General features: G+C 37.6%; 2 protein-coding genes across 3 annotated transcripts in view; both read right to left on the bottom strand.

The window, feature by feature from the left end:
* Nucleotides 1–23394, bottom strand: part of LOC140526996 (utrophin-like) — a 167997-nt gene that overhangs the window by 11598 nt on the left and 133005 nt on the right. For both annotated transcript variants that reach the window (XM_072643614.1, XM_072643612.1), the window contains 3 exons: nucleotides 19006–19200; nucleotides 10984–11156; nucleotides 949–1096 (listed from right to left, as the gene is read on the bottom strand). In XM_072643614.1, coding sequence (XP_072499715.1) covers nucleotides 949–1096; nucleotides 10984–11156; nucleotides 19006–19200 — 516 coding nt within the window. The remainder of the gene's footprint in view (nucleotides 1–948; nucleotides 1097–10983; nucleotides 11157–19005; nucleotides 19201–23394) is intronic.
* LOC140527001 (transcription initiation factor TFIID subunit 7-like) lies at nucleotides 15674–17696 on the bottom strand. Its single transcript, XM_072643620.1, has one exon. It carries the CDS (start codon nucleotides 17460–17462, stop codon nucleotides 16383–16385), a length of 1080 nt encoding a protein of 359 aa, XP_072499721.1. The 5' UTR covers nucleotides 17463–17696; the 3' UTR covers nucleotides 15674–16382.

Below are 23394 nucleotides of genomic sequence, written 5' to 3'. Positions count from 1 at the left end.
CAGATTGTTTTCATTTTATTAACTAAGAAGAAAATAAGATTCAAGGAAAACTTTCCATTACAAAAGGAAGCATTTAAAAATGATCACATGGGAGACTCAATCACATTCAGCTTAAAAATAAAAGGCTTCCTTCTATTTCTCCCACAATATCTATTTTCCATGAGACTTTTTTTTATGAATTACTTTCTGATCAAACTGATAACATAGTATCAATGAACTATAAATATCACAATGCAAAGACAAAGGAAAGTGCTGGGGGATTTTTCATCTAATTCCAGGTTCAAATTTCTTATTCATACAAAAATTCTTAAGGGAAGAGAGAGAAGTAGGCAGGATGAGGAGGGAATATAAATGTTTATAACTAAACAAAAATGCAGGTGAAGTAATGACTGCCTTTCGAATTAAAAGCATGTGCACAACTTTTAAGAAATTGAGTTTTACTTTTACCAATAGTCTGAATTACAATTTAATTTGTTACCATTATTATAAAAATTGCCTCAAGAATGATTTTGCTGGTATTCCTTTTTAAATTAGAGGGCTATAAATCAAGAATACCTTCTTTTATAATATTGAGTGAAAATGTTAATAAATTTACAACTGATGCTCTTAAATGTTTCCATCTATCAAAGAATTTCACAGGGAAAAATTTACAGAAAATTAATTTGGTAAACACAAATATATTAAATAAAAATGACTCTGGTAGCTACCATAAAAGCTCCCACATTTCAGTATGCGGAGAAAACCTTTATTCAAATGCTATTCGTTCCCCCATCACACCTCTCTATAAAAAAGCTTAAACATATTCCAAGTTTAAATTGTCACTGACAAAAAGACCAAAACAACTTCCATGCTTTTAACACCTCAATGTTAAGTTATTTCATAAAAAGCCAGTAAACGCAAGGGAAGTTATCTGAACAGCAAATCCTGTTCTGACAAAACAATCCCTACCTGCTGATGTTGCTTCGCTTTCTCTAGATCGAGACCATCTTCAGTATTGGCATGAGTCAGTAATGTTTCAGCTTCCGTCAGACACTGGTTGAATTCACTGAGGTTACTTTGGAAGTATCTCCAGTCTTTCACACTTTTATCAAAAAAACTTTTAGGGAATAAATTTTAAAAACTGGTAAGTGATTTTGGAAATGGGATCGCTTTTTATGAGAACCAATGATTTTATTAACCCTTAAAACTGTGTAATATTTGATTCATTTTGAAAAATCAAATAACTTAGTTACAAAAGTAAACAAGAACAAAGCTTAATCTATGTTAGCAAGCAAAACATCACAGGGAAATACCTCCCATGGACCCTAACACCATGTTCTCACCCTCATTTTATTTCTTCATTTATTTTTGCAAAAAATTCTACCAGGAGCTAAAATGGTGGGGAAACTGGTTCACGAAACAAAGCGCGAGCATAGGTAATGGCTACCCTGTGGAAACATTTGCCAATATATATGAAAATGTTAATTGGCCCATCTGAAAGCAATAATAGACATGCAGTGATTTCTCCTTCTGAGCCCTTTCCTGGTGAAACCAACATTTATTCACCCTGAAGTTATCAACTGAGTCTTTTAAAACATTTTTCTTACAATCGAAAAGTTTTGTTTGGTATCTGGCATGATTACAATTCTCAAATACCCAAATTCTACACTCTATACAAATGTCAATTGTTCCCATACCTAAAACGTTCTAATTATGATCATGAATCTGTTAAGGTTTGTAACATAGCAAGAATAGGAATGTTATTTAGGTCATTACACAGAGAAAGGCATATTTAGATTTAATTGCCGTGTAATATAAAAGAGAAATGAATAAAAATGCTAGTCCTTTGGCATATTCAAAGAGCCTTAGATACAGACACACAATGGCAAAAAGCTTTAATGGACTAGGATTATAAAGTTTTATTGAGGTAGTTAACTAGCACATTATTAACCTATCCTATGACAACATCCCATCTCCAAGGCCAAAAGATGTGGAAATGATCTTCCTCAATAAAAGGTTTCTAACATATGCAAAATGTCACCAGGTAGCCCAGAGGAGATAAGACCATAATAGCCACTATTAAATGACTACAATATACAGAATTAGTTAAGAACCAATTGGAATTGAGGGCACCTGTACCATCACAATCATCAAGGAAAACATGTCTAAATTACTGAACTCTGGACAACTGGACTGCTGTGAAGAAGTAAGGCACAAGGGGAAGAAAACAATCCTATCTCTGGAATCCCAAGATGTGGGCTGTAATCAAGTAACTGACATTCCTATTGGTGTGACCTTAAACAAGTTACGTTAACTTCATAAGACTCATTTTCCTCAACAATCAAATGGGGGGGTTAAGGAGGGGCTGAGCCTGCAGGACACCTGGATCAGATGGTCTGTAAGATTCCCTCCTAGGTCTACATCTGTGAATCAGGAATCCAGCGTCCATAATTGTGCAAACAAGTTTGCAAATAAAAATATGAAGCTGGGAAACCTACAAATAATTAATAAAGCATTAACAGTCTACTAAAATTCAAACTAAATGGAAAGGAAAAATCTTTAATTGGTGGAATGCATGAAAAAAAGAATACCTAAGACCGTTTTCTGTGATCAATTTTACAAAGTTTTCCTAGATGAAAGAAGAATTCAGGAATCTTAATTTTAGAAGGGTTTTCTGAAGCAATCTTGTCCAATGTATACCTGAATAATCCCAAATATGTCAAGGCACCCTCTGTCTGAACGATCCCGTTAATAAAATCAAATTTTAGTTTTGGATAGTTCAGTTCTGAGAAAGTATTTCCTTAATGTGTCTCCCTATAACTTCTGCCCACTGGTTCTACTTCTATGTAAAGATACAAAAGCAGAAAAAGAAAATGCATTTCATTTGATAACTCTGAATATTTGAATCCAAGCATGTACTCCCTAAATTTCTTCTTACTATAGGCTAAACATCTTGTGCTTCAACCAATTTCTCATAGGGCACTGCTTTCCTCTTTATTCAGTATCCTCTAGAAATGCTACACAGCTGGAGTGAACAGCCAGAAATGAACATAATATAAAGAATGTGGCCTGACCAAGGTAAAAGGAGCAAAGCTTCCCTTCATATGCAATGCTCTGCTTCCAAAAATGTGGTCAAAAATCACCTAAGATTTTTTTTTTTTTGCCTGTCTAACCATAATGCTAGCTAAAAAGAAGCTCAAAGTCCACTAAAATCCCTATTTTCTGGATTCACATATACCAGTACTCCCTATCCTGTATACTGAGTTGCTTAATTCATCCTCTTAACTTCAACTCCTTATAAAATTTGTAAAATCTGTAAACTGCAAAATCTTTCAATTACTTCGTAAACAAGAAGAAAGTACAAATGAGATTACAGACTGGAGACAAAGATGGCACATTGGAGGTCATTCAGTACAACTCAACACATAGGATGACAATGAGATTCAGAGAGTTGATGTCAGTTGTTCAATGATCTCAACGATCACACAGCTAGTAAGTGGCAAAGTCTCTAACGAAGGTGATGATATGATGATTCTATATGTTTCTTCTATCTTTAAGTAAAAAATTATATTTTTATTGAAAAATTGTATTATTAGTTGGAGGGTGGGGAGAGTGGATTTGTCTGTTTAATTGTTTGGCATAAACTTCTGGTTTCCTTGGTGTAAAGTATTCTCAGTAAAGAAATTCTAACCACAAAGATGACTGTTTTGCAAGATTAGAAAGTGATCTGAAACATTGAGGTGTTCTGTAATTGAAATATTCCATAAGGCTATAACTTGTTTCACAATTGGTATTATGCAGACATGAAGCCCAAGCCTTGTTGTAACCACATTCAAGACAAGGCCTCTATTCCCCATGCAACAGTCTCAAAAGATGATTATACCAAGCAATATAAAATACGAACACTTCCCTCTAAAAAATATTCTGAGAAAAACCCTTTTTCCCTCTCCCTGAGAGGAGCCAATCTCAAATTTCTGCAGTACTGTGAAACTACTGACCAGGAACTCAAGGTAGCACTTTTAGAGGAAGCAACTGACAATATCTTTGTGTTCTTGCTGTCATGGGAAAGGATTTGGGTTTTCTTCCTTTTCTATCGGAAAGAAAAGAAAATTGCAAACTGCAGTTCCTTCTAATCTGAGTCTCAAAAAGCCATGGAGAGGTAAATTTGGGCAAAGACCTTTTGCCTAATTATTTCAGTAAATTAGTAAACCTGAATTATGTGCCTACTATGTGCCAGATGATACATTAAGTGTTTTGGATACAAAAAAGACAAAACACAGTCCTAGAAATCAAGAAATCCTACTGTAACACAAGGGAAAAAACATGCAAACAACTCTGTACAAAAAAAAAGACAGGCAAGTTAGTTAAATTGAAGATAATCAAGAAAGTGAAGTCATTAGAATGAAGAGGAATCAGGAAAGGAACCCTGGGGAGGAGAGGGTTTTACCGGGGACCTAACAGAAAGCAGAAGTCAGGAGGCTGAAAGGAAAAAGGAGCAAATTTCAAGCATGGGGAAGAGCCTGTGAAAAGCTCCTAGTTGAACACCAATTTCTTGTTCAAGAGCATCAAAGAGGTCAACGTCACAGGATCACAGGTACATGGTGGGAGGGGAATATAAAACATAAGAAGACTGGAAAAGTGAGAGAGATTATGAAAGGTTTGAATGACTAACAGAGGTTTTTATATTTGACCTCAGAAGTAATAAAGAGCCATTGAATTTGATGAGAAGGGAGGTGGTGACCTGATCAGACCTGTCATTAAGGAAGACTGATTCTATCAAATGAGTGCATGATAGATTGGAGGAGAGGAATACTTGTGGCTGGGAGACCAACTGGAAGGGTATTGCAATGAGGTAAGGGTTTGCAACAGAGCAAGGGAAATGTTAGGAGAGAAGGGGGCATTTACCATAGATATCACATAGGTCAAATCAGTAGGCCTTGGCAAGAGACAAATTATGACGGGAGGAGGGAAGGAGAAAGTGAGGGGTTAAGGAGAGATCCTACACTTCAAGCATCAGGGAATGAGAAGATGGTGGTGAGAAAGGTGGGGGAGAAGATAAGGAGTTGAGTTTTACACATGTTGATTTTAAGATCTCTATGAAACATTTAGTTCCAGATATCCAATAAGCAGCTGAAGATGAGAGTGGAGAAAAATAAGTATAGATATGATCACTGAATATACGGGAGCTGATGAGATCATCAAGTGAAGCAATGCAGAAAGATAATAGAAGGAGGTCCAGGGCAGAGACCTGTGGGACACCTACCACAGCTAAGGGTATCAGCTAAATGAAGATTTCACAAATGGGACTGAATGAGAGTGATAAAACAGGGAGGAAAAGTACACAACAACAGCATACAGAGAAGTGGGTATCAAGGACAAGACAGTGAGAGGATCAAAGCCCCAGTGAGGGGGTCAAAAAGGACACAGACTGAGGAAAGGAATTCCAATTTGGTGATAAGAAATAGTAACTCTGGAGGGAGCTAAATGACAAGGTCAGAATTCAGACTGCAAAGAGTTAAAAAGAGAGAGAGAAGTAAGTGGAGGCAGCTAACATGGACAAGATATCAAGAAGGATAGACATAAAAGGGAAAAAAGAAATGGGATAACAGCTAAAAGAGATAGATGGATAAAGTAAGGATCTTCAGAGGATGAGGGAAATACATGAATGTTGGTAAGCAGCCAGTACAAGCAAAGGGAGGGCCTTGAAGGAAAAGCAGAGAGTAAAGATGAGAAGGGAGGCAGTGTTGGAGAAGATGGGACAAAATGGAATTACTCACGCATTCAGGACAATTTGCCTTGAGAATGGAACAATCACCTCTTCTTGTTCAATAGAAGGAAGGCAGAAACAGTAGTAGAAGGCTTTGGGGATAAATAAGTTGAAAAGGAAAGCAGAAGAGGAAGCTTTAAGGTAAGAGATATATAGTACACATTTGTAAGTTATCAGTAAGAGCACAGAGGGGCCAAGAAGCTTGAGTCTACACTTCAAGCTTCAAACTGTGGGAAGGTAACTTAAGGGGGAAACAGAATGGAGCTCAAATTTAACATATAAAGGAGTCATCCTGTTCAACTATAGGGCAAAGTATTTTAACCTTTTTTGTATGCTAAAAAGTAAACTATGATATTACCATATTAAAGTTATTTTTCCCTCATTAATTAGATTTGCCCAGAAAGATGCACAAAGCTCATGTTAAAAATCAAAATTATGTTAAAATGTAATGTTAACATTATGAAAATCAGAATGTCTCTTTTATGGTATTCTTCTTTTCCCCCCTTTTTATCTATATAAGATGTATCTTTACTGAGAATAGGAATTAACAAACACACATAGATGATGTTCTCTCATGGAGAATTTTAAAGGCAAACCAGGAATCTATTTTTCAATGTATCAAAAAGTAGTGAAGATTACAAAGGAGTGGAAACAATTACCAATAGTACTATTGACAAGAGAGGAAATGACCCAGAAAAATGAGAACAAGTACCAATTCACAGACTGATTTTATCTTCTATAAAAAATTTTTGGACATATCAAGGAAATACTTAATAAAAAGAGGGACAGGCAAGGATCACGTAGATCAGAGGTGCTGCAGGCAACCAACAATACCGCAGAATGCAATCCAAACCAGATTAAAACATAACTTGGAACTATTTTTTCAAATTAATAAAAATAAAACAAGAAACATTACTATAATTTGGAAGGTCAAAATGTGGTCCATAAGTGCCCTTATGTTCACTTTAGTGGGCCCCATTTCTCTTGGGTTTGCCATCAATAATGTAGGCAATTTCTACAACAGCTGAAATCTTCTGTAACAACTGACTGAAAAATAGAGAAAATACAAGATCCTGACATGCTTTTGTTAAAAAAATTCTAAAACAGCAATTGCCTTGACCATGGAAGAATCTTGACTCCCATGGAAATGTAAAGATGATTCAAAAATCCATGGACAGATTCAACTATAAAGATAATTTGGTTGAAGAATACTTTGAGTATCATATATCAAAAACAAGACATAAAACAGAGACATGCATCAGTGTGAAGCTATTTTCCAACTCTCATGGAAGGGGGTACAATACAAAATCTGAAAAGTTTAAAAAAAACAAAACAAAACCGTTAGGTTCAACCAATACTCTTGCATATTGATGACATGATACAGATAGCACATGGTCCCTGGGATACTACAGAAACCTCCCAAATGTGATCGATTAGCAATCAGAAGAAATCAACATTATCAGTTGAGAAAGGGTGAAAAGTACAAGAGGAAGAAAAAGGAAGCCAATTTCCTAGATTTTAACATGCAACTGTATGGGCAAACATCTTGCATAAATTCTTCAGACAGAAATTGTTATTTTGCATGACTTTATGCATTTGTGAGAATTTTTATTATTTTCTCTTGTTTTTCAATTTGCAGGGGAAAAAATGAATGCTTGTTAATTGGAAAAAAAAAAAAAGGTTATGAGCTTCAAAATCTCAAGAGGCCTGAGACTTTTCAAGCCTTCTCAAAGTCCTTATCAGTGGTATCTGACATTCTAAAGAGATTTACTATAGACTGAACTTAGGTATAAACAGATGGTTTTGAACTAGCACACAGCTCATACAAAATAATGTGACTATGTTCACAGGAAATTCTAACAAAATCCCTAAATAAGATTTTTGGGGAAATAAGATGCTATTGTTGTTCTTGCTCAGTCCTTTCAATCATGTCTGACTCTTTGTGTCACCAGTTGAGTTTTCTTGAAAAAGGTACTAGAGTGGTTTGCCTTTTTCTTCTCCAGCATACTTTATAGATGGGGAAAATGAGGCAAACGGGATTAAGTCACTTGCTCAGGGTCACAAACTCCTAAGTGTCTGAGACTATGTCTGAACTCAGGTCTTCTATCCACTATGACTCAAAATCTTTAGGAATAATCCTCCCAGTTCAGACTGTACTTCACCTTCTCATAGGCTGTAATCTCACCCAATTTTTTTCATAGATAGGAAAACAGAAACCCAGAGATATAATTGATTTACCCATGGTTACACAGGTAAGTGTTAAGAAGCAGGGTTAAAATCTAGGTCTTCTTACTCTAGAATCTTCCTCTCATCCTACATAGATATGGATTATTAGTTTTGAAATAGGAAGTGCTTAAGTAATAATTTGTACAATTAAGGCTGACTATAATAATATTATACAATCATCCCATTAGATGATCTAAATCACTGAAAGGGGAAAGATTATAAAAGTCGATACGAGAAACAGGTGATCCCCAAATCTATGTAGCTAATCCTAGCCTCTCTCCAAAGCTACCATCAATCAACAAGCATTCATTAAGTGCCTCCTAGGTGCTAGGCATGACATTAAATTCTGGGGACACAAAAAGAGGCAAAATATAGTCCCTGCCCTCAAGGAGTTTATAAACTAAAGGTGGAAGACAACATGCAAACAACTATATGCCAAGCAAGATATATACAGGATAAGTAGAAAATAATTAACAGAGAGAAGGCATTGGAATGACAAGAGTTTTTTTAGGGAAGACTTCCCATAGAAGTGGGAACTCAGGGAGGTCAGTAATCACAGCGGAAGAAGAAGAGAGTTTGAGGGATGGGAGACAGCCACAGAATGCTGGAGCTGAGAACTGGATTGTCTTGTTTGTGCAACAGCCAGACGGCCAGTGGCACAGTATCAAAGAGTATGTGTCAGGGAGTAAAGTAACCTAAGACTGGAAAGGTAGACATGTGGGTTAGGACATGAAAGACTTTGAATGCCAAACTAAGCATTTTGTATAGGAAGTCGTCAGAATTCATTGAGCAGGGAGATGGATGTAATCAGATCTGAGCTTTAGGAAAATCACTTTAAGTGGCTTAATGGAGGATGGAAAGGACTTGGGGGAGACCTGCACCAAGCCAAAACCTACCAGCAGGCTATTGCAATAATCTAGCATACACCTTTCTTGTAGTTCCTGGAATATGATACTCCATCTCTCACATCAATATCTTTGCAGTGGCTCCCCTTCATGACTGAAAAGCTCTGCCACTGTTCCTTCACACCTGAGTTTCCCTGGCTTCCTTCAAGAATTAGATCAAATCCTACATTCTACAGGAAGACTTTCACAATCCCCTTAGCAGCTAATATCTTACCCTCTTAGAACCGTCACTGCTGCTGAGTCATTTCCATCATGTCCAACTCTCCATGACCACCCCAGTTAGGGTTTTTCTTGTCAAAGATATTGGAGTAGTTCATCATTTCCTTCTCCAGTTCATTTTACAGACAAGGAAACTGAGGCAAATTGGGTTATGCGACTTACCCAGTGTCCCACATCTAGTAAGGGTCTGAGATTGGATTTGAAATCAGGTCCTCCTAATTCCAGGCCCTCCACTCTATCCACTGTGCCATCTAGCTGCCTACTCTCTTAAATTACCTTCCATTCATTCTGTATTTATCTTATATTCCTTTCCATGCTGCTAACCCCATTAGACTAGGAGCTACTTAAGGGCAAGGACAGCGTTTTTGCCTTTTTTTGCTTGTCCAGCCCTTAGCACAGTGGCTGGAACACAGTAAGCACATTAAAAATGCTTAAATGAATGACTGACCAAAAACTAATTATTACTCAGAAAAAAAGACTTTTGTAATCTCATGATGTCTTATGTATAGAAGTGTTGTTTTTTCAAAGTTGTATTTCTTTCTCCTGTCATGTGTTGATTAGCAAGTATCTGAAATTGTTTGACATATAAATTATTTTGCCTCTTGCTTTCCTTTTCCTGCCATCTGCTGCACATCACTGCACTCTCTCACAATGTAATCATTCCCATTAGAAAATGTGATAGTAAAGAAAAATCAAAGCAGCTATCTTTCACACCAGCTTCAGTTTGGTACAGAGAAAGGTAAAAGCATTGGCTTCAAAAAAGTTTTCCAATTACAAAAGAAGTTTGCTGTTCATGGTATGTCATCCTTTTTTTTTTTGGCCAAAGATCAGATTAAAAAAACACATTAAGAAATATAGCATTAGGCTGTGATTTTTTTACATTTTTACTCCATTAACAGATAGGGGGTGTGTGTGTGTGTGTGTGTGTGTGTGTGTGTGTGTGTGTGTGTGCTTGTGTGTGTGTGTGTGTGTGTGTAACATCTAATATTCACATAGCTCTTCAAGTTTTGCAAAATGACTTACCAATAGTAATGTATCTCCACAACAAGCCTAGAAGGTTGAGACCATTAGTATCCTCATTTTACAAGTGAAGAAACTGAGGTAGAGAAAGGTTAAGAGACTTGCCTAGCATTACATACCTACCAAATGTTTGAGAGTAGATTTGAACTCAGGTCTTCCTGACTCAAGGTCTGCCATGCTATCTACAGTACCATCTATAAAAACCTCTAGACATATTATTACTATGAAGTTACTATGAAATGCGATGAGCACCAAGCTGTAATATAATACAGACATCAATGATAGGCAGCCATAGTATAGTGGATATAGATGAATTTAAAGTCAGAAAGACCCAGGTCCAAGATTCTCTCCTATGTATCAGCAATGTATCCACAGAAAAGTCACTTCAACTGATAGTACCCCAGAAACTTCTCTAAGATTATAAATTATAAAACAGATGCAAAACTGTATTGGAACAGAGAATCTCCATACAAAGGAGTTTCTTATACAGTCAATCCCATTTCTTTCAAAAAAATATGCAGAAATTTTTAAAACTTAGAAAATAAAATTTAGAAAAAGCTATCACTCATCCATTAACTTGATATGAAATATTAATTTGTATTATCCTTAATTTGTTACTATATTGGTTTTATGATGATCTTTCCAAAACTATTGGTCATAAAAATTTAATACATACACAAACACAATTATAATAGCAGTTGTAGATACTCAGATTTTCTATAAGGCAGATTTAGGAATAAGGCAAGAAATTTAATCATTTGACTAATGTGGGAGGGGGTATGTGTTTTTACTCCTTTTCAAGACTGCTGAGCCTCATATTTTTTTTTAAAAGTCCTTAATAGTAAATATAAGCTAAAACAGACTTACCTTTTATGATCATTGTAGGTTGTTTTCAGACTGTTCCACTTTTCGTTCAAGTGGTTCAGTCTTTTCTCAATCAGAATGGCTCCTAGATGGGAAACATCCAGTATAATTCTGGGCTCCTTCCTACGAAGAGCTGTAATCTGCTCCTCGACTTTGTCCAGGAGAGAATTGATTTGCTATAAAAAAAAAAATGTCAATAGAGACTTGGGTTTGGATAGTACCTCTAACAATGATTATATTAGCTGTATGTCCTTGGGCGAGTCATTTCACCTCTCAAACCTCGGTCTCCTCAACTATGAGACTGGAGTCATAGCTGCAGTAGCTACTTCACAGGACTGCTGGAATATCAAAATGCTGTGCATAAAGTGTACAGCAGGTTTGAAAGTACAGTAGCAGTGCTGGCTGTTATAGAATATTACAATAGCTTTCCCTTTACACATAGACATCATATAGACTTTTTATCATGGAGACTTATTAAACTTTAAGTTACAAGGCTGGTATTAATTTGCACTGCAGAGTCAGTTTCCTCACTCAGAGTTATAAAGTCATAATTCTTCCCTTCCCTCCTCCCACTCCCATAAAAATAGTACAGATACTAAAAGAAATAGTAGCAGTTGTGGTCATTAACCTTAGGGCCCCCATTGAAAGTCATTCTGAAAGAAGGTCATAATACATACAAAGCATAAAAAGAATGGACAAAAAGGGGGAGGGGGGTATGAGGAAGGAACCAAATGAGTTACTCAGGCATATGGAATTATGCTTTTATATATTCAGCCATATGAAATCATCAATGTTGGTCTTTAAAGCATAGATGACATTACCGTTCATGGGAGTAGGAGAGAAGCGTAGCACATACCATTTTAAAACTGAATAAAATATAAAACATAACAAATTCACAAGGAAAGGAAATAGAGTAAATGGTCAATTATTGGGAAATAATCAAAGGAATTGAGATATATGTTCATATATGCTAGATATATGCTATATGTACACACATTTAAAATTGACTGAGGCAAAAGGTAATATGCTATCTTACTTCATCAGTGCCATGGTTCATATATGCAATCTCTACTCAGCAACTTAATACAATGAATTTAGAAAATTAGATTAAGGAATTTTTGTAATAGAAAGAAGACTTATAATTGGTGTAAATAGTAATGTAATCATCTCTAGTATGCCACATTTCAGTAAAGACTAGATTGGAAAATGGGAGGCATGGATTCCAGATGTGGCTCTGCCTCTGCCTAGTTAAATACACTCTCAAGTTTCCTTCCAAGCCTGGAACTCCATGACTAAAACACCCTGTGATGATCTTGCTTTGAAATTATAGTTCTCCATATGATGTGCTACTGAATGCTAACGGTATAAAATCTAATACATTTCACTCTAGTTTCTACTTTTATCATAAATACATTCCCCAGTTATTTCTTCACCATGCAGTTTGTACTATGACCACTATTATCGGTAATCCCTCCAAAAGAAACTTGGATTACATGCCCTGAAAAGCCAGCTCTGATGGGCAAAGGTTTGGCTTGAATCTCCCCAGTGCAAGGACGCCATACCATTTTGAAGACATCTCAGTTTCGAGACATGTCCCTCACCCAACATACGTATAATTTTTTCTCTTACCCTTTCTATGTTGTCTTCTCTTATTAATTATTCTTTAAGCTGCTTGAGGGCATGAACTGCCCCATTTATTTTTATGTCTCCCCAGCCCTTAACGCAGTGCCCAATACATAACAAGTGTTTAATAAATAAATATCTTGCTGTCATTATAGCTATGAATACTCCAGAGTAACTATCTGACCTTCATCTCTCATAGCTTCAGTTTCCTCATCTATAAAATGGGGATAGGATACCTCACAATGCTATTGTAGTGACCCAGTTAGATGATACATGTAAAATGATTTACAGATCTTAAGGTGTCCTAAATGCATTTATCAGAGAAATAGTTTTGATGGATTCTAGCCTCTGCTCCCAGCATCAATATCCCAACTTCTTCATAAGCCTCACTACCTCACTAGAACAGCAGGTGTGTCCCTTACCTCAACTACATACCACATCCACCTAATACTAAATAGGACCACAATAGCCAGCCATCAAGAGAGTAGCACCAAGAGGATACTGAGCAGAATGTTTTACCACTAAATCATAACCTAAGTGGATACATGCACAGTAACAGCAAAGAACTGGCCTCAGGTAAACTTAGGATGTAGAGAGGGTTATTATAATATCATTAGTGTACATTAATATCCCCTTTACCCCTTTTCTGTATGCATTCTGGATAATCATAGTTCCACCAAGGCTAGGAACCCTACCGATATCAATTCAGCCCTCTGATAATTTACTCTTTATGTATTCTGTAAAGATGAATTGCATCTTTTGCTCTGTAAAAATCTCTACCTTGCTTGGCTAACCTGCTGGTTTCTCTATGGAGCCTAGCCTGTTTGTTGAGAGCATAATCCTCAATAAGCCTTTGCTTGGGCTGGAGATGGTCTGAGTCTGTGAAGTCTTTCAAAACAAACTTACAACATACCTTGAAACACCACAACGTTTTTGACACCCAGCATGGAGAGGAGAGTCTGATTCTGATACTTTTCAATCAAAGGTAAGTCTTTTCCTTTCCTCTCTCTTGGCTGGGGTCCCTCAAATACCTAGGAAGTCTTGACAAGACACTTGGGGCCCCAGTGTCCATGGGCAATTTCCCTGTAGACACAGGAAGCTCTTTGAGGAACTTTACAGTCAGCTCTGAGCTGGCTTTTATCCCTCTCTGAGGGACACCACATGATCAAGTGAATGGTGGCTACAAAAAGGATTTCTTTGCATTCAGTGCCTTCCCCCTACCCAACCCAAACCCATAGGACTCCCCACTAGGCAAGTATCCTGCAAAGTTGGAACAAATTTGGCTTACAGGACATGAAAACAATTCACATGAGTGTAAAGAAGGTAACACAATGCGTGGGAGAGGGAGACACTATAAGTACTAACTAGGATTATTAGCTTCTTCATTGGATGGCACCGCTATACAATGCCAATGGTGATGAGATGCCCAATTTTCCGTGTTAGGTATTTTGGAATTGTATTCAGTAAGCCTGAAGTCACCTAATCAGTAATGGGTTTGTTTCAAGTTTCAAATACATAATATTGTTTCAAATTGGTAAACTATTGTATTAGTTCCAGAAAGTATTGGATTTTCCTCAGTCTAGAGGAAGAATTACCATAGGGTGAACAGGCAGACCCTTCTCTGTGGTTCTTGTCAATTCCTCTTATTCTGTAAATTTTCCTGTGTGGACAAGTTCATCAGCCCAGGAAAAGAGCTTGTTTGGGTTACAGAGTTCCTAAACAATGAGCTTGGTTTGCTGAGAATGTGCAAATTTATGTATTATATACAAATATATTTATCTGTATATTACATGCATGTATACTATTATATAGAAATGATTTCTAATGATTGGTCTTTACACCAGGATAAATGTAAATTCAAGAAGGAAAGAAAAACAGGTGAAAGATGTTCAGGGAAACTTCTTATGCATGAAAGTTATGGTAACATTTTTATTGCTCCATTAAGAGTAAAAATAATTCCATCTAGCCCTAAGCTGAGTTTGATGAAACTTGCCATTTAAGATAAAAGCTCTTGGGCCTATAACTGATTTTTTTTTTTTTAGTTTGAATTTAGGTATAGTTGTATGCATTAAATCAGTACTCCACCATCTGAGAAAAATGCCACAGGCTACTCAGAGGTGATGTGATATACTCAACTGCAAATGACAACAGGGGGAGGTTTGCTTCTGGGACAACCTTGGCACAGCCTAGCCTGGGATCCTCCTGGCTCAGTTTCCCCACTGTGTTCCTTTGAAAAGGAATGTTTCCCAACGTGATGATTTCCGAGTCTGGCTATACAGTGGAATTGTTACTGCACGGTTGATAAACTGTGACTCCTACCAAAAGTCAAACAGAGCTAAGGATATTTTATCTTGTGATATGTGCTATGATCAGGTCCCTACTTCTTCCTTTTATAGCAAATTTCTATAAACTAAGCGAGTAGTCAGTAAAGTATATGAGCAAATGTAAGTATGTGAGATCTTGCTATTTTGATCTAAATTTACAGTCATTCCGTGGCCTAAGCAAGAATTGTGAGCTTAAAGTCAGGAACCTCTTTTGTTTCTGTTTCAGGAATGAGATTTCAGTACAGTTCAAAGACAACATAAGGTTGTAAAATGTTTCAAAATGATGTGAGAATAACTGGGTACTGGTCCAGTTGATTGAGGAACCTAGCTGTCATTCTATTAATTACTAAAACTAAATCAGAAACATCTTTAGTTTGGTTTGGAAAAGAGAATTTCAGTGTCACCCATTTTCTTAAAGTGAGGTAACCTATGGAATATTTTGCAATATTTTGTTTTACATTAATGGAAAACTCAACTTTATGATGAACATGTTTCCTTATGAAAAAGTTACTGATATGTACTATTTTGTAATCCTCCAAAGTTTTTTTTTTTAATTATAATTGAAGTAAAAGTTAGCCTCTTATGAGTATATTCATTTCTTTTCTTTTCTTTTTTTTTTTTAGGGAGTCAAATCACTCTTTAATGTAGTTGGAAAAACTTCACAGCATGAAGAATTAACTTGGAACTCTTATAGTAAGTCCAAGGTGAGTCAGAGTTAAACAAAAATGTAACATGTAACACTAGAAAACAGAATACCATCTTTATCAGCTGTGAAGGGTAGATGCAAAATACAGCCTTAAAAGTTGCCAAACATGGTCTATCACTTTCTTATATCTTATAAGATTCTACAACATATCACAGAAATAACTGTTCATTAATCCACTGAATATCAACATTAATGAAGTAAAAAAAAAAAATGGAGACATATGCTTGGTAGGAAACAACTTTTGTTACAGACACGAATGTCTGTCACTTGTATTTGCTGTGACAGTTATCTACCACTATATAACATGCTCCTCTACATAAGAGATTTAGAACAGTTGAGAAACTAAAATGTACACAAAACAAGCTTTACAGCATCTGTCCTCTAATCTTTTTATAGTTGAATTGGTTCTTACCACAAAGTAACAGTTAAGTTCTGATTTTGAGAAGGAAAACCTTGAAATAAATGTGGGAATTAGAGGATGAACTATTTGGTCTATTAATCCCAAAACTCTTCTACAACCAGTCTTCTCTCACCTATCGCCTTCTACTTATTAGTGTGTAAGTTTCTAGCAAAATAAACAGTGTTACAGAGAGAGAAATGGGATGAAGTCAAAATAGGAAACAGAAAAACGGTGAAATGAAAATAGTCAAATTTCCACATTAACAATGTATATTGTCCTCAACCCAAAGGATGGAATGTGAGCCATTTACCAATGTGAGGACAACAGTGAATTTGCAGGCAGGGACCTCTTATTTCTCCAGGAGTGATTCTAGCTGTTCCTGCAAGGAACTGAGCTGTTGTTTCTCTCTTTCTTCCTGCTGTTTGAGCTCAACCAGCACAGCCTGTAGATGGGTCTTGAGTGCCAGATTTTCTACTTTGATGATAAGATCTTCCTGTCTTTTTGCTCTTCCTTGAGTTTCTTGGAGTTTACCTTTCATCATATCAGTCTGCTTCTGAATTCCCAGGACCATCTGATTTGTTTCCTCATTTTCTTGGCGCTGTTCATCAGATTCATCAAGCTTGTCTTGTAGTTGCCTCTCTAGGTCTTCCTCAGTGTCAATGATGCTTATATCTTCATCATCATGAGGATCTCTTTCATCTTCCTCTTCACTACTGCTGCTAATATCATTAAATATCTCCCGAAGCTCATCATGTTCTGAGGAGCCATGGCCCTGCTTATGACTCATTCCTGGAGATGAAATTTCTAGGCCTGCTAGGGAAACTGGGTTGTCCACTTCCTTTGTTTCATCTTCTGCAATCACCTCCCATCGGGTACTGACAGCTTCTGCATCTGTACTGAGAAGCCTCTTTACTTCTTTTTCCACATCTGGTGATTCAATGTACTTCTTCTTGGCTGTCTTACGGAACCTCCTCTTTCTGACATTCTTCAGAGGCAGAGTGATACCATGGTTCCAGATGAATTTCCTCTCCCGGTCCTTATCTTTTTTCTTGCTTGCTTTTGGATCAGTGGTGGCAACTGGTTCTTCTGGAGGCGGGTAAAGATCCCCATCCACACTGCACACAAGCATCTGGCAGATATCTGCTGTCTTATAAAAGGTTTTTTTATCTATAGTTTTCAAGGATTCAGTAATGCAGGGCAGGTCAACTACCTTAGCAGCTAATGGGGCATCGTCCACATGGACAATTCCATGATGTCCATCTGCATGTAGTTCAATGGTCAATTTATCTTTCAGGTTGACACTTCCAGACTGTATTGCCCTTCTCACAGTGGAAGCATAATCTGGAGGCAGACGTAATATGAATTGGCTTTCCAACTCATGGGGAGCATCTTCTTTGTTCTTGCTCATTTTCTGTTTTGTAACAGTCATTTCCTTTCGTCTTACTCCACAATAAATGACTATCACTCAAAATCCTATGCTCTGGGTTTAGGTCCCAAAACACTCCTCTGGCATTTTCTTGGGAGACAATGGAGGCTGTTTTGTGGTAGACCCAGGCAAGTCACAACCTGGCTAGGCCTCCCTTAAGTGTCTTCACCTCAAACGAGCAGGAATCACGAAGAACGCAAACACCGCGCTCCCGCCCCTGCACCTGAAGCATATCCATTTCTACAATTACTTAACTCAGGGGTGGAAAGCTTCTACCTGCAAGTGTTGTAACTTGCATTTTTATGTAAAGGGTTGGATAATCAGTAGCATCTGATCCTCTTAAAGAAAACTGGAATCAAAGTGGACATTTTTGAGAAACTAATAAAATCAGATAATCCTGTATATCAAATGCAAATGATTCTAATGGGGGTCTTGGTTTCTCCTTATAATTGGGCCCTACATACTGAAGAGCCAGATTTGTGTTTTCCAGACAACAGGCCATTGCTCACCTACACTTAGGTGAACAGTAGATTCCAGCCCATACCCACCCATGATCCCCAAAATGTGGCCTATGCTCGGTTCTGGGAGAGCTCTGGGAGAGCTTTGAGGCAGGGACAGCTTCTATTCCTCTTTGCATCCAGAAGAAGCTACAGAAAACTGAGACTTTCATCCCTTTTCCCAAATGAATTTGGGATCCAGCTCTTTGAGGAGAGAATGATGGAATGTAGCCACTGTACCCACACCTAATCTCCCAGCTTCCCCATGTGCTTAATTCTCTCACTAGCGCAGCAAGTGTGTCCATTACCTCAGCCACTTAACACATCCATCTAGTCTCAGACAGGCTCCCAATAGTCAGTCATTAAGAAAGCACCACCAAGAAGGTGCTGAGCAGTGGAGGGCTGCGCAGGAATAGCAAAGAGCTGTTCGTAGATGAACTTACGATGTAGAGAGGCTTGTTATAATATCAATATTATCCATTAATACCGTCCAGTGTCCTTTTCTGTATATATTCTGGGTAACCGCATGACTAGTTCCACCAATTCTAGGAACCCTGTCCATATCAATAACCTCATTCAATATTTTAATATTCATATATTCTGTAATGACAATTGCATCTTTTGCTCTATAAAAAGCCCTGTCTTGCTTTGCGAAGCTGCTGGTTCCTCTAAGGAGCCTAGTCTACTTGTTGAGAGTATAATCCTTAATAAATGCTTTGGCATGGGTTGGAGATTGTCTGAGTCTGTGAATTCTTTTGAGACTGCCGCACAACACACCTTGAAACACTGTTTAACAGTTTCATAACATGTCCCTAACTTTGCAAAGCTTTGCAAAGTTTTTGTACATAATCAATTTTACCTACAAAACTTTAAGAAGCCTAATTATATTTGCCCAGAAGAGATAGGAAAGAGACAGGATTGTTATATCACCAATTTTGGGTGCCATTTCACTTGTCTGCAGGTCAAAAAATACATGGTTTACTTTAAACAAATTGCTATCTCAAAATGTCATTTGACTGCTCCTCTTCAAATATAACGTTGACAATTACCTTTACTGACTCTTCCTGCGCAGAGAACTGTTCCGAGAAACCACTGCTGAGATTGGTAAAACTGAGTAACACTTCTAGGTGCGCCATGGAGAGTAAGACTTTGTTAATTTCGAGATAATCTGTAGGGAGGGGAGTGGATCTATTTCCACACAGATGTGGATGATCAACTGTAACACTCTGCTCAATGGGGGTCACCTGTAGAAAAAAAAGGAATATGGTTAATACATACTCATATAAAGGGAACACACTGCAAATTATAGTAAGCTGAAATCAAACGAAAAAAGCACTTCTAAGTTACTACTCTATGGTAGACATTGTGGAAATGTACAAAATTTAAAATGAAATAAAACAAACCATGTTCTCAAGAAGCTTACATTATATCAAACCAAAGTGCTACCGTTCCCAAAGACATTAAGAATTTTTAAAACAATATATTTACCAAAAGCAAAATGTTAGAGAAATAGTTCTATTGGTAAAGCAAACCTGCACATATAAATACTCTAATACAGTATTTAAAAATCTGCACTCCTGCAAACTTCTAGCAATCTCATTTCAGTATTGACTTGAAATACACTATAAAACAGAATCTAAACATTATTATAATGACCAATCAACAAAGTACATTTGGAGAGGAAATTTTCTTCCTTATTTCTCATTTATATCACAAGCTATAACATTTTTCAAATCCTCCACTAATACTACACAAAATTATAAAGGGCTTTTGTATGTTTTAACTTGAATTCTTAAATATACTTCCTTAGGAACTACTATAAGAGGGAAATAGAGAATGGTAAAAATTATATTTTGAAGTTTTCTAGTTACAGTTCTACCCTCAAACAACCTCTCCTCCTTTGATGTCAGCATCACACAAATATAATCAGGATGAAGAAACTATTCGGTTGGTGTTTCTTCTAAAAAATATGCTTTTCAGTTAATGGAAAGTTCACCTGTGCAGGAACAGAGCTCAAATTTCACATAAAAGCAGCAAGGCACCAAAAAAAAAAAAAAAAGAAGCAAAACAGAAAAGGACTTAAGTATAGAAAGTTACTACAGTGACAGGGAAGATCAAAGCACAAACTAGGAGGAAGACAATAGTGTAAAAATGACTCCTTGTAAAACTCAAAGAAGAATGTAATTTGGTCTTAGGTCCAAAAAGAACTCTTAGAAGAGTTAAAAAGGGATTTTAAAAAACAAATTAGAGAAACAGAAAAAAAATTTTATTCTCCTTTCTCTTTCCTTTTTTCCTTTTCCTTTCCCTTTCCCCTTTATTCTTTTCTTTTCCTTTCCCTTTCCTTTTTTTCTCTCCTCTATCCTTTCATCCTCATTTCTGTCTCTTTTCTGTTTGTTCTTTGTTCTTTGCTTTCCTTGCCTTCCCCTCCCTTCCTTCTTCTTCCCTTCCTTTCCTCTCCCTCTGTCCTTAGAGGGTATTATACCCTTACCTTGCAGTAAGATACTCAGAACAAAAGAAAGGAAGCTGGTATCACAGAAACCTGGAAGTGTTTAACAGATTAGATTTTTTACACTCACAACATTCCATTGTTGATGATGTAACACTGAGCCCCACCCAAGCCCCCACCCCCAGCTAGTCCTCACTTTTGTCCAGAGGTCCACTCAGAATGAATGTTCAAAAAAACAACTCTCTGTTTTGGCTAGAAACCCTGAGGTTCTGCCCCCGCCTATTTGATTTTTTGACAATATAACAAGAGACCTTTCTTTACTTCAGAATAGAGGGGTAAAGTGTAAGAAGACATGAACACTAGGAAGGCAGGGTGTGAAGGGCTTTGAATACCAAACAGTATTTGATATTTTATACACTCTACCACACTTGACATTGATCACTTCTATTATGACCTACTGTTTGGATTTTTATCACCCTGTTAGCCGAAATTCCTGTCCTGAGCTACACAAAAGGAAAGATACTATTTCTTTCCCCATTTTTCAGATCTCTTTGGAATAGAGACCCAGTAAGGTATACTGCTGGATCAAAGGGTATGCACATTTTTGAGGCCCTTTGAACATAGTCCTAAACTGTTCTCCAGAATGGTTGGATCAGCTCACAGCTCCACCAACAATGAATTAGTGTGCCCACTGTCCCACATCATCTCCTAGGATAAGTTCATCAAATCACAACTCACCCCCATGTTCCTAATACCTCTAATTAGAGGGTTCAAAGGTGAAGTACCAAAACTCCTACCCATACTCCCAGGGCTCCTGCTCCACCATCCCTCTTTCTGGCCTCCATTTTGTATATTGTCCTGATGTGACAGTCCTCTTCCAGAAAGAAGGACAAACAACAACCTCTCAGTAGTACAAACTGCCCCCCTCCTCCTTTCCCTTTTCCTTTCCTTCCCCTCTTCTTCCCATTTATCCTTGCCTTTTCCTTTGCTTCCCCTTGCCCTTTCTTCTCCTCCTTTCCTTCTCCTTTCCCTTTTTCTTTTTTCCTTTTCTTTCCCTTCCCCTCCCTTTTTCTTGCCTTCCTTTCCTCTCCCTCTGTCTATACAGGGTATTATACCCTTACCTTCCAGTAAGATACCAAAACAAGGGCAATGAGGAGAAGGGAAGCTGGTATCCCAGTAACTTGGAAAGTGTTGAACAGATTAGATTTTCTCCACTTATATCACTCTATCCTTGATGATGTAACAATTGGGCCCCACCCAAGCCTCCACCAAGTCCTCCCTTGGATTCAAAAGACCACTTGGAATGAATGCAAAAAACGGCATTTGTTTTGACCAGAAACCCTGAAGTTCTGTCCCTCCTAGACTGTTTTTTTGACAGTATAAAAAGAGACCTTTCTTTACTTCAAAACAGAGGAATAAAGTGTAAGCAGACATGAAAACTAGGAAGGCAGGCTCTGAAGGGCTTTGAATACCAAACAATATTTGATATTTTATAGACTCTACTACACTGTACATTGATCACTTCTATTGTCACCTACTGTATAGATCTTTATGACCCTCTTAGCCAAGTTCTTGTCCTGAGGTATGTAAAAGGAAAGATACTATTTCTTTCCCCATTTTGAAGATCTCTTTGGGATAGAGACCTAGTGGGTATATTTCTGGGTCAAACGGTATGCACTTTTCTGTGGCCCTTTGAACATAGTACCAAATTGTTCCCCAGAATGGTTGGATTAGCTCACAGCTCCACCAACAATGAATTAGTGTGCCCACTGTCCAACATCATCTCCTAGCATAAGTCCATCAAATCACAACTCACCATCATGTTCCTAATTCCTCTAATTAGAGGGTTCAAAGGTGGAGCACCAAAACTCCTACCCATACTCCCAGGGCTCCTGCTCCACCATCCCTCTTTCTGGCCTCCATTTTGTATATTGTCCTGATGTGACAGTCCTCTTCCAGAAAGAAGGACAAACAACAACCTCTCAGTAGTACAAACTGCCCCCCTCCTCCTTTCCCTTTTCCTTTCCTTCCCTTCTCCTTCCCATTTTTCCTTGCCTTTTCCTTTGCTTCCCCTTGCCCTTTCTTCTCCTCCTTTCCCTTTTTCTTTTTTCCTTTTCTTTCCCTTCCCCTCCCTTTTTCTTGCCTTCCTTTCCTCTCCCTCTGTCTGTACCGGGTATTATACCCTTACCTTCCAGTAAGATACCAAAACAAGGGCAATGAGGAGAAGGGAAGCTGGTATCCCAGTAACCTGGAAAGTGTTGAACAGATTAGATTTTCTACACTTATATCACTCTATCCTTGATGATGTAACAATTGGGCTCCACCCAAGCCTCCACCAAGTCCTCCCTTGGATTCAAAAGACCACTTGGAATGAATGTAAAAAACGGCATGTGTTTTGACCAGAAACCCTGAAGTTCTGTCCCTCCTAGATTGTTTTTTTGACAGTATAAAAAGAGACCTTTCTTTACTTCAAAACAGAGAAGTAAAGTGTAAGCAGACATGAAAACTAGGAAGGCAGGGTCTGAAGGGCTTTGAATACCAAACAATATTTGATATTTTATAGACTCTACTACACTGTACATTGATCACCTCTATTGTCACCTACTGTATAGATCTTTATCACCCTCTTGGCCAAATTCCTGACCTGAGGTAAGTAAAAGGAAAGATACTTTTTCTGTCCCCATTTTGAAGATCTCTTTGGGATAGAGACCTAGTGGGTATATTTCTGCGTCAAAGGGTATGCACTTTTCTGTGGCCCTTTGAACATAGTACCAAATTGTTCTCTAGAATGGTTGGATCAGCTCACAGCTCCACCAACAATGAATTAGTGTGTCAGCTCTGCCATATCCTCTCCTAGGATAAATCCATCAAATCAAACCTCACCCCCATGTTCCTAATTCCTCTAATTAGAGGATTCAAAGGTGGAGTACCAAAACTCCTACCCATACTCCCAGGGCTCCTTGCTTCATCATCCCTCTTTCTGGCCTCCATT

This window comes from Notamacropus eugenii, chromosome 2, assembly GCF_028372415.1.
Source record: "Notamacropus eugenii isolate mMacEug1 chromosome 2, mMacEug1.pri_v2, whole genome shotgun sequence".
In the NCBI taxonomy this organism is placed as follows: Eukaryota; Metazoa; Chordata; class Mammalia; order Diprotodontia; family Macropodidae; genus Notamacropus; species Notamacropus eugenii.
The sequence above is the reverse complement of the archived record's forward strand: the minus strand, read 5'-3'. Positions and strand labels throughout refer to the sequence as shown.